The sequence below is a fragment of the Mirounga leonina genome, unplaced genomic scaffold, assembly GCF_011800145.1.
Source record: "Mirounga leonina isolate KUSES-001 unplaced genomic scaffold, KU_Mleo_1.0 Mir_197, whole genome shotgun sequence".
NCBI classification, from domain to species: domain Eukaryota; kingdom Metazoa; phylum Chordata; class Mammalia; order Carnivora; family Phocidae; genus Mirounga; species Mirounga leonina.
This window is the reverse complement of record NW_023270494.1, coordinates 1,265,190-1,277,507: the sequence shown is the minus strand read 5'-3', so window position 1 is coordinate 1,277,507 and position 12,318 is coordinate 1,265,190. Positions and strand designations below refer to the sequence as shown.

General features: G+C 60.1%; 3 protein-coding genes across 3 annotated transcripts; 1 reads left to right on the top strand and 2 right to left on the bottom strand.

The window, feature by feature from the left end:
- Positions 1-89: 89 nt before the first annotated feature.
- Positions 90-1,203, bottom strand: PDE6G (phosphodiesterase 6G). Its single transcript, XM_035026381.1, has 3 exons — positions 1,058-1,203; positions 649-689; positions 90-214 (listed from the first exon to the last, which is right to left on the bottom strand). The coding sequence occupies exons 1-3, from the start codon at positions 1,201-1,203 to the stop codon at positions 138-140; spliced, it is 264 nt and encodes an 87-aa protein (XP_034882272.1). The 3' UTR covers positions 90-137.
- Positions 1,204-4,824: 3,621 nt separating this feature from the next.
- OXLD1 (oxidoreductase like domain containing 1) lies at positions 4,825-6,325 on the bottom strand. The gene is made up of 2 exons (XM_035026380.1): positions 6,228-6,325; positions 4,825-5,406 (listed from the first exon to the last, which is right to left on the bottom strand). The coding sequence occupies exons 1-2, from the start codon at positions 6,285-6,287 to the stop codon at positions 4,987-4,989; spliced, it is 480 nt and encodes a 159-aa protein (XP_034882271.1). The 5' UTR covers positions 6,288-6,325; the 3' UTR covers positions 4,825-4,986.
- Positions 6,326-6,464: 139 nt separating this feature from the next.
- Positions 6,465-12,107, top strand: CCDC137 (coiled-coil domain containing 137). The gene is made up of 6 exons (XM_035025788.1): positions 6,465-6,631; positions 6,941-7,074; positions 8,791-9,010; positions 10,344-10,426; positions 10,541-10,620; positions 10,788-12,107. Exons 1-6 carry the CDS (start codon positions 6,501-6,503, stop codon positions 11,004-11,006), a joined length of 867 nt encoding a protein of 288 aa, XP_034881679.1. The 5' UTR covers positions 6,465-6,500; the 3' UTR covers positions 11,007-12,107.
- Positions 12,108-12,318: the final 211 nt, after the last annotated feature.

The window sequence follows — 12,318 nt, the reverse complement described above, 5'->3', positions numbered from 1 at the left end:
CCCTGCAAGGGTCTCCAGACACAAACTGGGCAACCTGGACACCCTCAGGGGGGCCGGCCTCCTCACAGGAATCCTGAGCAGGGGCGGCAGCGGGCAGCAGGGGGTACGGCCCTGAGGCTCTGGGTCAGGCTCTGGAGCTAGATGATGCCATACTGGGCCAGTTCGTGCAGCTCCAGGTGGTTGAAGGCCTCCCATGGGCAGATGACCGTGATGTCTGCAGGAGAAGAAACAGTGGCACCAGGAGGCTCATGGCCCCAGGGGCCACCACCCCCTCCATGCCCTGTTATCTACACCCCAAGTGGTGAGAGCAGAAGTCCTGGGTGGGGAGCCCTTCCCCCAGGGCACGCCAGCTTGAGGGTGTCGAGTGGAAGAGGATGGATGCAGCACGCCAGGGAGGAGAGAGGGGGACATCAAGGCGTCCTTGTTGCTTTCCAGCCCCCCCCAAGTACCCGGTGAACCCACTGAATGGGAGCAGCCCCACCTCTGTGAGGCCTAAACCTTGATGTTGGGGCAGAGAAGGAAGGACGGGCTTGAGGCAGTGCTGTAGATAAGCTTTGGCTGGGGAAAGTGGAGTAAGGATGGGGCCCCAGGCGCACGGACAGGCGGGAGAGTGGGGGGGACCTGGGAAGACCCTGGCAGCCATCATACCTGTTCCCAGGCCTTCCATTCCAGGGATGTCGTCTCCAAACCTGCAGGACAGAGTGGTCAGGGCCAGTGGCCGGGAAGAGGGGAGTGGGGGTGCGTGGGGGCATACGTGCCCTTGAGTGCCAGCCCCTGGGTCTGCCAGCGCGCCCTGTCTGTGAGTGTGCAGGGACATATGCCGGCGGGTGGGCTGTGGCTGAGTCCCTGAGCGGCAGTGAGCGTGGTCTCCAGATCCATTTGGCAGTAACAGGTAGAGGGTGACAGGAGCCCCCGAGCCCTCCTGCCCCCCATGCTGAGGAATGGGGGCCCTTGGGAATGACCCCAGCCAGGGAAGGGTGGCCGAGCCCCCTGCTCTACAGTGCCCCCCCCCACTTCTTGTGTAGCCTGCGGCTGGCCCTCCACCAGCCCTGCTTACCCTTGGACGCCTTTCTTGGGGGGCTTGCTCTTGAACTGCCTGGTTTGCCGCTGTTTAAATTTGGGGGGCCCTTTTCTGGGAGTGACGGGCCCCCCCGTCACCCTGGTGGCTGACCGGATCTCGGCCTTGGGTGGCTCCAGGTTCATGGCCAGGATGGCAGAGAGCCCACGGCGACCTCTGGCTTCTAGACTCCCTCACACCGTGGGCTGGACGCACACCAGGCTGGGGGGCTCCTGGTCAGCCCCTTGCTTCCGCCCCCTTGCAGGTCTCAACCCAGCGGAAGAGAGGAAGTCCTGAAACAGGAAACCCAGGAGGCCCTGAGCGTGACCCCGATGGCAGCCCCCCGCCATCTCCACGTGGCCTGCACCTGGGGTCAGGCAGGGGGAATGAGAGTACCAGCGGCGCCCCCGGTGCACCCCCCTCAGCTGTCTCCCCTTCTGCGTGCCCCACCCCAATCACCGGGGTAGGGACACTCAGCCTCATTCCTGGTGCATGCCAGGCGTCAGAGAAGTGGAGGGCAGGGTGCCTGGCAGGGAGGGGTCTGTCTCCGGAGAAGTCCCGAGCTGAGCTGTGCAACCAGCCCCCTGCAGTTTCTTCCCTCTACTGGTAAATCCCCCAGCCACTCACTGTGCCTGGAGACTGCCCTGGGCACACAGTGTCGCCTGCTGGTGTTTCTGAACCCACTGCACAGGGTGACCTCCCCTCTGCCTCTCCCTGGATGCCCTAAGCCCCACTGACCCTGCTCAAGGGCAACTCGGCTTCCCCTAAGCCTATTAGCACCAGAGGGCGACTCTAATCCCTCAGGGCTGCCGTGAGCCTAGAAGGTTCTGGGGCTAAGCACAGGACACAGACAGGAGCCCCTGGCACTAGATGCCCCAGGCCCCACCTCATGGGCCCCCTTTGCTGCTCTGGTCTTGTGGGCTACAGTGCCTGACTCCAGCCTTGGGCTACCACCAGCTGCTGGCTAGAGCATCAGGGCTGAGACCGGCTGGCGGGCAAGGCAGGCTGGGTGGTGGGGGTGGGCACCCAGTACCAGGTGCACCCCACCATGGACCTTTCCTCCCTAACATTCATCCTCCGTGCCAGAACCCGTACCAGCCAAGGAGGATGTACGCGGGGTCCAAGGTGACCTGCACCAGTGGTCCCGGCAGCTCAGACCCCATCATGCCCACCCCTCACAGCCTAGATGGTGTAGGCCCAGCCAGACCCCTTCCCCAGTCCCAGGCCATGGGCCCGGTGCACACAGCCCTAAACCAGACGGAACTCCCCCTGTCAGATGCTGGCCTCGTGGAAACCACGGTCCAAGCTCTCCCAGCTGGCCCAGCCGCAGTCCAGTCTCTGGCTGATGACCACTCAAGTTAGCTGAGAGTGTATGGCCTTGGGGACTGCCTGCAACCACCCTTTAATATGGGGGAGCTGAAAGAGACCGGCTGGAGAACCGCTCTGACTAGGACAGTGGACAGACTCCTGCAGATCCAGCCGTCAGTGTGGCGGTGAAAAGCCCAACAACTCCCCACCCTCTGTGCAGATATTCAGCTCCCTTGGGTAAACGGCTGTCAAGAAAGGCGACTGGGGAAGGTCAGTACTCACCAAGCACTGGGCAGGTCTCAGGGGGCCGTGGGTGTGAGTGGCCAGACCTCCCTCAGCAGGGGGCCGGCTGGGCATTTATCCTGCTCTTGGGTAAGCCAATTAGGATCATCCTCTGACACGACACTAATGAGATTGTCAGGGCCACTCAGGAGGGTGGCGGGAGGGCACCACCACTGAGGGTCAGGGAGATGAGGGAAGGGGCTCAGGGGCAGGCAAGGGCCTGGGGATGGGGTCGGGACGGAGATGGGATGTGCAGACACAAACCGCTGGATGGGCAAGACTCACTCCTGAAGCTGCTCCTCTTGGAAGCCAAGAAGAAACTGCACTGGCTGCCGTCCTGGGTCTCCCCATTTTCAGTTCTCTGATCTCTAAAGAGTCTGCCTTCGTGGCCCCCAAAGTCCTGTGTAGTCTGGTCACTATCTACCTCTTTGACCTTACCTTTTATCCCTCTGCCTCACTCTCCATGCTCCCAGCCCCTTCCACCCCAGGACCTTTGCACCTGCTGCTCCGTCTGTTGGTGTACTGTGCACCTCTCCTCGTTCCCTCAGTTCCCTTTCCCTCAGCTCCCTCTTCCTGGGACGTCAGAGCTCTGCCCCAGGACCATTTCCTCAGGGGCGACCCCTCAGGCTAGACCAGGAGGCGTATCTCATAGGACCGCACGGCAGCTGATATAGTTGTACATTGGGTAACACTCGTGGTAACCTCTGTCTTCCACGTTAGAGTGAGTGTGGCAGGTGTTCCTACCGGACCCCAGTGCCAGACACGTCACAGGTGGTCACCCGGCGCCTGAGAGACGAACGAATGAGCAGACAAGACCCGCACCTGCGCGAGTCTCGGTGAGCCTGGTGCTGGGCTGCACGGGCATCCTCGACCGCTGCGTGCTACGTGGGGGAGGAGTCCGCCTCACTGCAAGGAGCCAGGCCAGCGGCTGCCCCTGGGGACAGGATATCGCCATGACTCTTGCATTCCCCAGTAGGGCTGACTTAGTAGGATCCTTCGGATGTACGCATGTACGTGTACCCAGGTCCATACGGAAACCCTTATAAATCTGCATTTTGGGGAAAAATACGGAAAACCTCTACATCTCTGAGATAAGCCACCCCTTCACGGAGCCTCGGAGCCTGCCAAGCTTTGCTGTGCTGCTGTGCCTGGAGGAAGGCTCTCTCTTTCTGGGACGTGTTTGAATCTGTATGAGGACACGTTGAATGAGATGCTCTCTGAGATACAGCCTAATAGATCTGTGTCACCATAAACCCTGTTTCTGGAGGGCACGCAGCTGTCCAGAAAGACAGCCTGAACCATGGGTGTCTAACTAGGCACCGTGCTTTGCTTCCATTCTCTTGCCCACACATTTCTATGTGATACACCAGCTTTCTGTTAAAGGCCCCTACCTGGGAAGGCCTGTTTATCAGCTCAAACCCCTCATGAATTTATGCTAATCTTAGTTTTTTCTTTAAATGAGGAGAGAGAAAACACGCACAAGTTCCTTTAACCCCCGCCCCATCCAGGCCACTGGTTTCAGCGCTTGGAAGTGTTGGGGGAGGGAGGTAAGATGGGACAATTTCCACGATGGGGGTGAGCAGGAGATGGGGACGGGCAGTGAGGGCCCTAAGATGAAGTTCTTCCCGGGCTGAATGGTCCCGCGGCCGGGTCTGCAGCCAAGGACCAGGCTAGTGCCGGGAGGCTGATTCTAGGGCTAATGCTGGAGGCCCCTGGGTCCTTACACCCTGATCAACTGCCTCGATCATTGTGTCTAAGTGGGTTGGAAGGACTGGAGGCTCAGGCCCCTGCGGGCTGATCTACAGCTTTCTACCTGGCTGGTGAATGGGTAGCTCCCCAAGGAGCCCTGCAGCTGGAATAATGGGGCCCTTCTCAGGCTGCCTACCGGTGTCCATGCCTGCCAAGGACTTTGCCAGCAGCAACTTCATGGAACCAGACAGTCCTCCCTCTGCCACTGAGAATAACCAGAGCTGACCTTGGGGCAGGACTTCTGGGGTGCTGGGACATGGAAGGGGACTCCTGGGGTCGTCGTCACGTGGATCGTCAAAGAAATGAAACTTACTTCACCCTTACAGGTTGGTGAAAGCTGCAGGCTCTCAATAAAAGTTCAACAGCAAGCTGCACCTGCTTTCTTTGACAACGGAACGTAAGCCCTACAGAGAACACAGAAGCCTCCGTCTAATCACCACAAACTTATTTATTCTCAGATAAAGTCATTAAATAATTCCTTCTGTTCCTGTCTGACTCCGGCCTCACGAAGGGCCACAAGTAAAGCTCCGTGCTGCTTCCTGAGAAGGAGCTGTCAGGCTGGAGCCGGCGTGGGTGTTGGGCAAGTCGGCTCAGCCTCCACTCCTCACTCGGAGCTGGATCTCCATCCTGAGGAAGGCCTTGAGGTTCTCGTCAGTCACGTGCTCCTCGAGGGCAGCCAGGGCCCCCTGGCCACCATCTCGGTAATGCCGCAGCAGTGCGTCTGCGTACTCCACCCACACACAGTTGGGGCAGCCACTCATGCAGCAGTTTGTGGGGGGCTGGAGCTCAGGCGGCAGGGGATACCGGGCTTCTGGGGGGCCCCCGCCAGGCAAGGACGACTTGGGCTGCCCTGTGCCATCTGCACCTGATTGAGAGCCCTCCTCTACACGGTCCTTCCCAAAATCTCTGTGGCCTTCACGGACTTGGACCCAGGTGTGCGGCCTGTAAAGAACGCTGCCGCCTCCAGGAAGCCTTCGGCACCGGTCCCAGCTGGAGGGTCGACATGGCCCCTAAGAAGACAGATGCTGGTAAGGCCTTGCCGGCCCCCAGCTCCAGGGAAATTTCAGCCTCCTGTCACTGGCAGGGGGCTCCAGGTGCTTCCCCGCTTCCTCATTTCCCAGGAGACCTTAGACAAGTTACTGCATCTGTAGACTCGGTTTCCCCTCTGTAAAGTGGACGTAAGGGCTGGAGAAATGGGTTCAGGGACAGGCACTGGGTGCACACTCCAGCAGATGGTGGGGTGGGGGGTACCCTGGAACCCCACCTCCTTGGGCAGGAATGGGGGCGGGTGGAAGCTTGCGGGCTGGGGCCACACAGCGGCTTCTCCCTCTCCAACCAGTGCAGCCGAGCGCCTTCCCCTCTGACCATGCTGATACTCCCTCCGCAGTATCCCTTGAGCGCCGGCTACGTGCAGCCCCTTGGGGAAGCCGCAGTGACCAAGGAGCTCGTGCTCCTCGCAGGAGTTAGGCAGAATGAATAAGTAAGGGCGGTGGCAGTCAGTGTGGAAGGCCCCGGAGACCCCAGAGCAGGACACAGGACCCTGGGGCCGGGGCCGGAGAAGGGAGGGAAGGCTGCCCGCGGTGCCCGGTGCGGGGGGGGGGGGGGGCTGCCCTCGGAACCTTTGGGGGATGACCTGGGAGGAAGACAGGGATGAAGGGGCTATGCAAAGGATACTGCCGAACCGGCGGCCCAGCGCAGGGCGGCCCTTCCCGCGGAGCCGGGGCCAAGACAGGAACGACACCAGGCGGCGCGGGCCGGGCGTCTCCGGTCCCTGCCGGGCCCCCGCCTCCCGAACGCGCCCCGCCCCGGCCCCCGCCCCGCTGGTACTTGCCGGACCGCAGGCAGCAGCGGCCACCGTCCGGCCTCCCCCAACCAAGCTCCGGAGCAGCATCACCTGCGGCCGGGCCAAAGCGCACGCGCGCCGCAGCCCGGGCCCCGCCCCAGGCGGTGTGAGGGGCGGCCGCTCTGGCCAATCCCGGTCCGCCAGGGAGCAGCACCGCCCCAATGGGCGCAGACCTAAGTGCAGGAAGCGGAAATGGCGATCGTGGGGCGGGACTGTGCGGAAAGGCGGAAGTGGTTTAGTCTGGGAGCCCGCGGTGTGCGGATGGCTGGACCCTGGCGCCGAGGTGCTCCGCCCGTGGGGCCGGCGGGGCCTGGGGGGCCTGGGCGGCCGCAGGGGCGGCCGCAGGAGCTGCGGGGGAAGCAGCGCTCAGCGCCATGGCCCGGACCGCGCAGGTAGGTCTCCGCGCCCCGCAGTCCCTACCCGTGGGTGCGCGGGAGGCTCGGCCGGGTGAGCGGAGGCGTGAGGGTCTCCGGCGTGGCAGTAGCCACTTCCAGGGTCGGTCCCTGCCCTCCTGGGGCTCCGGGAGAGCCCCTCCCCCCAGCGACCTGCGAGAACCCAGGTCAGGGGCAGTCTCCTGGGAGGATGCGCCCTCGCCCGGCGCCCCCGGCAGCCAGGTTCGCTTTCCAGGCTCGGCTTCAGTGTCTCCGATTCTGCTTATGCTGAACTTAGGACGCGTCTCACCCTCCTGTTCTCGCTCCCAGCAAAGAAAAAAAGAAAGTGAATTGCAAGCCTAAGAACCGGGATGAGCAGGAAATCCCCTTCCGGCTCCGAGAGATTATGAGGAGCCGCCAGGAGATGAAAAATCCCATCAGTAACAAAAAGAGGAAGAAACAAGGTAACGTGCAGGCTCATGCTGGGTGGCCATACAGCTTTGTGTGCCCCAGTCCACTTAATTGCCTAAATGTTTAATCGTGCTTCGGGCAGCAGAGATCCACAGACACCCAGCAGTCTGAAGGTGCAGGAGCTTGTGGAGCACTGACAGAAGGCTGATGTCACCAGGGCCACAGAGGTGGCTGGCAGCAGGTGGCAGTGTGGTTTCGGATGAGGCTCCAGAAGGAGCCCCTGGGGCCTCCTGTTAGGATTTTTGGTTCCCCTCCCAAACTAGTGGAGATCCATCAGAAGCGATGGTGGGTTCAGACTGACTTTGAGAAAAGATCCCCGTGTAACAATTGAGGGAGTGGACAGGGCAGGCCAGGGAAGCTCTTGCAAGTGAGAAACGGCCGTTTCTTGGACGGGAGTGCAGAAACAATGGGGGGAAAGAGTGGATGTTTTCTGGAGGTTAAGGAGGGAGTTGATCAGACACCCCCCCCCCCCCCGAAAACTTACCTCTCCAACCCCTCATCCGGGGCCAGGTTGGGTAGCCACCTGTCAGCCTCTGCCAGAGATAACGCTCGGGGCATTTTGGAGAATGGAGTCCAGCATGATGGTGTTTTGTGTATTTACATTTGTTTTCCCAAATATGAGATTGTTTTTACATCAATGCTGTTTTTTTTTTAAAGATTTTTATTTGTTTATTTGACAGAGAGAGAAACAGCGAGAGCGGGAACACAAGCAGGGGGAGTGGGAGAGGGAGAAGCAGGCTTCCCGCCGAGCAGGGAGCCCGATGTGGGACTCGATCCCAGGATCTTGGGGTCATGACCTGAGCTGAAGGCAGACGCTTAAAGACTGAGCCACCCAGGCGCCCCATCAGTGCTGTTTTATAATTTCTTTGTAAACCTCATGCTTTTCGTTGGGGGTTGTATGAGCATCAAAGAGACGGTGACAGAAAGAGGCAGGGAAGGTGAGAAGTAGAGGATGCACACCGGCCCCAGCAGAAGAAACCACAGTTTGAACTGTGCTTTACGGAGCTGGCTCTTGTTTTTGGTGATTTAAGACATAAACTCATACGTGGTAAAGCAAACGGGTGTACAGTATGATGGACAGCACGGCCTCCCTCCCTGTCTCTGAATCCTGCTCTTTTGCCCTGAAAGAAAGCGCTGTTCAGGGCGCCTGGGTGGCTCAGTTGGTTAAGCGACTGCCTTCGGCTCAGGTCATGATCCTGGAGTCCCGGGATTGAGTCCCACGTCGGGCTCCCTGCTCGGCAGGGAGTCTGCCTCTCTCTCTGACCCTCCCCCCTCTCGTGCTCTCTCTATCTCATTCTCTCTCTCAAATAAATAAATAAAATCTTTAAAAAAAAAAAAAAAAAGAAAGCGCTGTTCATTTTCTGCTGTGCCTGCCCAAGAGAAATATCCTGCACATTTTCACATACTTAGGATAGGAAAGCTACATGTTCATTCTGTGCATTGCGTAATGTTCTGGGTTTGTGCAGTGAAGTCTTCGCATGAAGATAGGGTAGTTATTCAACCAGTCCCCCGTTGATGATTAACATTCAGGTTCTTTCCTATTTTCTTTCTCAACCAAGCTGTGGTGGACATCTGTGACTTGCAGCAGTGGGCTGTGGGGCTCCCATCCACATGGGTGTCCGAGCTGCCCCCCCTTGAGTCTGGTCTTCCTTCCCTGTGGCCCTGGCCAGCCTGGCACCACACTGCCTGACCTCTCCCTTTGGTCTCAGCCCAGGCAGCCTTCAGAAAGACGCTGGAGAAGGAAGCAAAAGGAGCCGAGCCGGACATCGCTGTCCCCAAGTTCCAGCAGAGGAAGTGGGAGTCTGACAGGGCCTATATCCAGCGAATGGAGGAGGAGGCCCAGCACGTGCTCTTCCTCAGCAAGAACCAGGTGGCCCGGCAGCCCGAGGTGCAGGAAGCTCCCAGAAAGAAGTCGGAGCGGAAGAAAGCGTGAGTGGAGTGGGGTTGGGGGTCCCCTGACCGTTCTCTGCATCGATAGTGTTTTCTTCCTGGGGGAGTCCCACCCCACCCCGATTCAGGGGGAGCACAGAGAGAAGTGAAAACCTGTTTTTCTCTACGTCAGAGCTTTTCAACCCTGGGGGTTCAGGGAGTCTCCGAGCCCACGGAACTCTGAAGGGCCAGATTTGTCTTTGCCTTTCTCTGGGAAAGCATCAAAGGGGCCCAAGAGCCAGATGAGGTCAAGGGCCTGCTGCCCACCCTGGCCAGTTGCAATAGAGAGAGGGGAAAAGATGAGGCTGGTGGTCCCTCAGGAAGGCTTGCTGGCCACTGGGGGATCCCACGCAGCTCTGGGGTTCCCCTGCTTCTGACTGGCTGACACCACCTCCTCGAGGACCTGGACTGGGGTCCTTTCCATGAAAGAAGTTTGAGGGCCTTCAGCTGTGCCGTCCACACAATTCCTGCGACCTCTTTCAGCTCCAGTGCCTCATCTGTAAAGCGGGGATACCGGCATCTCCAGTGGGGGCTCGGATAAAGTCCTTGCAGGGCTCCTGAGGGCGGCATCTGGCACCAGGAGGGAGCCCACCGCCCGCTGTAGCTCCCCTGCCCCTCAGCCCTGGAGAAGTCTGGGAAGGAAGCCCTGTGCCACCTCCCTGGGCCTGTGGGCGCGGGCGGGGAGGTGGTTTTGACAAACAAGGGCTTTTTGAGATGTTTCTGCCACCGCTGCAGCCTTTGAGGTGGGCGGACCCAAGCTTTCGTCGGAGTGTCTGTCACAGCTGCGGGAGTCGGAGATGGTCTGCGGTCCCGGGGCGCTGCCGCATCTGAGCGCTCTTTGTGCTCGTGGTCGGGCCAAGTGACGAAAAGTACATCACAGAAAACCGGAACCACGCACCATCCGGGGCCACAGCCACCCCCCAAACACAGCGCTGCTCTGCGAGACCCTTCAGATGCAGCAGCCCAGGCGACGCGTGGGGCCAGAGATTGTCTGGGGTGGGGGCCGCTCAGGGTGTGGAGCGACAGCCTGGCCTCTACCCGAGGTGCCAGGAGCACCCCCCCCCATTGGGACAACCCAGAACGTCTCCAGACGCCGTCAGAGGTGCTCTGGGGGCACAGTCGCCCCCCCCCAAGAATGTGGCCTTGGAACCCCGGAGGCCTGCTCTTCTGAGCACCCGGCTGTGAGGGGCAGGCGGTCGCTAGAGTGGGGACTTGGCAGGAGCTCGCTGGGCTCTGCTGTGGGGCAACCTCCTGGGCATGGGTGACCTCCGCCTTCTGAGTCCCATGAGATGAGACTTGGGGAATCTGAACAGCACTGTGCTTTCTTCCCCAGCTTCCAGAAACGGCGGCTGGATAGAGTCCGGCGGCGGAGGGAGGAGAAGGCCGCAGAAGGGCTGGAGCGGGAGCTGTTCCGAGGTAGGTCCTCCTGAAGTGATCGTGTGGGCCCCGGGCCTATGCCTCGGCAGTGGGGGGCAGCGGATGGGTGGCTGCGTGGCCAGAGGCATCAGTTGTGTTCCTCTGCCTCTCCAGACACGGTGCAGTTTGGCGAGGTTGCCCTGCAGCCCCCAGAACTGACCGCCCAGCCCAGGACGAGCACAAGTCGGGGTCAGGTAAGCAGGGGCAGCTGCCCTGGCTGTCCCCCAGGGCCGTGTGGTCCGGGGCCTACACGCGGGATGCCACGTTCTCACTGGGCATACAGCTAGAGGACCAACATGGGCTCTTTCTTCTCTCTCCTCTTTCCCCAACTGTGCCTCAACCTTCCATCTCTGTTCTTTAGCCTGGGAAGAAATCGCTGATGCTGAGGATGCTTTTGAGCCCTGGTGGCGTGTCCCAGCCTCTGACCACGTCACTGGCCCGGCAGCGGATTATTGGGGAAGAGAGAGAGCGGGCCGTGCAGGCCTACAGGGCGCTAAAGAAGCGGCAGGGGGCTCAGTCACCGCAGCTGCCCTGTTCCCCCCACTTGGCTTCCAGGAGGAAGGCAGAGACGCATCTGTGACGGCGAGACCAGGGCCTCCACACCTGGGTTTGGGGAGGACGTAGATGGCCTGGAACACATGCTGGGACTCCCAGGCCCTCCAAGTACTCGCTCTCCAGTGCAGAAGAGGGCTCCGGGCCTTTGCTCTCTCGTTTTTTCTCCCTAAGAGGACTTTTCTGTGAGTGACCATTTGCTGGGCTGTCCCTCACAGAGCATGATCTGTCCCAGGTGTCCATAGAGTGGCCAGCACATCTGGGACACAGCTAGTCGGGCACACCTAGCATCGTTCATCGCAGCTGTGTTCTGAATACACAGGTCCAGTCTCTCATAACCCAGGGCCGCTTTAGGGGGGACGATCCCATAATCCTGTCCTTCAACGCCAGTCCGCTGGAGACACTGCAGACTTGGTCAGCTGAATCTAACTGAAGCTCCGTGTGTTCAACAGTGCAGCTCGGCTGGAAGCATAGGCCGGAGCGGGGTGGGCGGGGCGGAGGGGGGGTCAGGAGTCAGGGTCTAGGCCACCGGGACCTGTTCCTGGCACCTCGTCCCTGCAGGGGCAGGTGCAGCTCACCCAGGCTTTCAGTGGGATATGGAGACAGGACACCACCCACACCCAGTGGGTTTAAGAGGAGGTTTGTGTTCTCAAGTCTCTGGGGAAAAGAAGAGCAGGTCTGAAGCAGCTTGAGGGCAAGGACAGAACCCTGGCCCGGGACCTTCCCGAGGCTGAAAGGGTTACGTGGGGAATTCCTGCCAACAGCAGGGCCTGGCAAGCTTTGACTCTCCCACCAGAGCCAAAGGAGGGAGCACACAGATGTTACCAGTGTGATTAGCTGTGGGGCGCTGGGTGCGGGGTGCTGATACTGGAGGGTTCTCGGCAGTGGAACATGAAGGAGAGCATCCTGCTGCTCATCCTTGTGAGGACAGCACCTGGCTTCTCCCTCGGGCTCAGACAGCGCGGGAACTACCACGTCTCAGCCTTGGCCATGGTGGCCCTACAGAAAGTGTGGGGCAGTGTGCTTCCATGGGATCCTTTTTTGCCTTTCCCTGTTTGCATCCTTTACAGTGTTTTGTGTTTGGTTTTTTCCAAATTAAAAACTTGAGTTGAAGCTGTGTTTGTGACCAGGGCTAGTGTTTCAGGGGTGTGTTTCGGGGGGGGGGGGGCTGTGCCCCGCATTGGGTGCCCGGGACCCTGGCTGCCACTGTGCTGGCAGATCACAGGTGCCAGTGGGGTGGGCAGCACGGCCGCCCCTTCAGTGGTTGGCATGCTTCCCGCAGTAGGATTCCAGGATGTAGGCAGGACGGCAAGACCGGGGTGAACGCAGCCCCTGAGAAA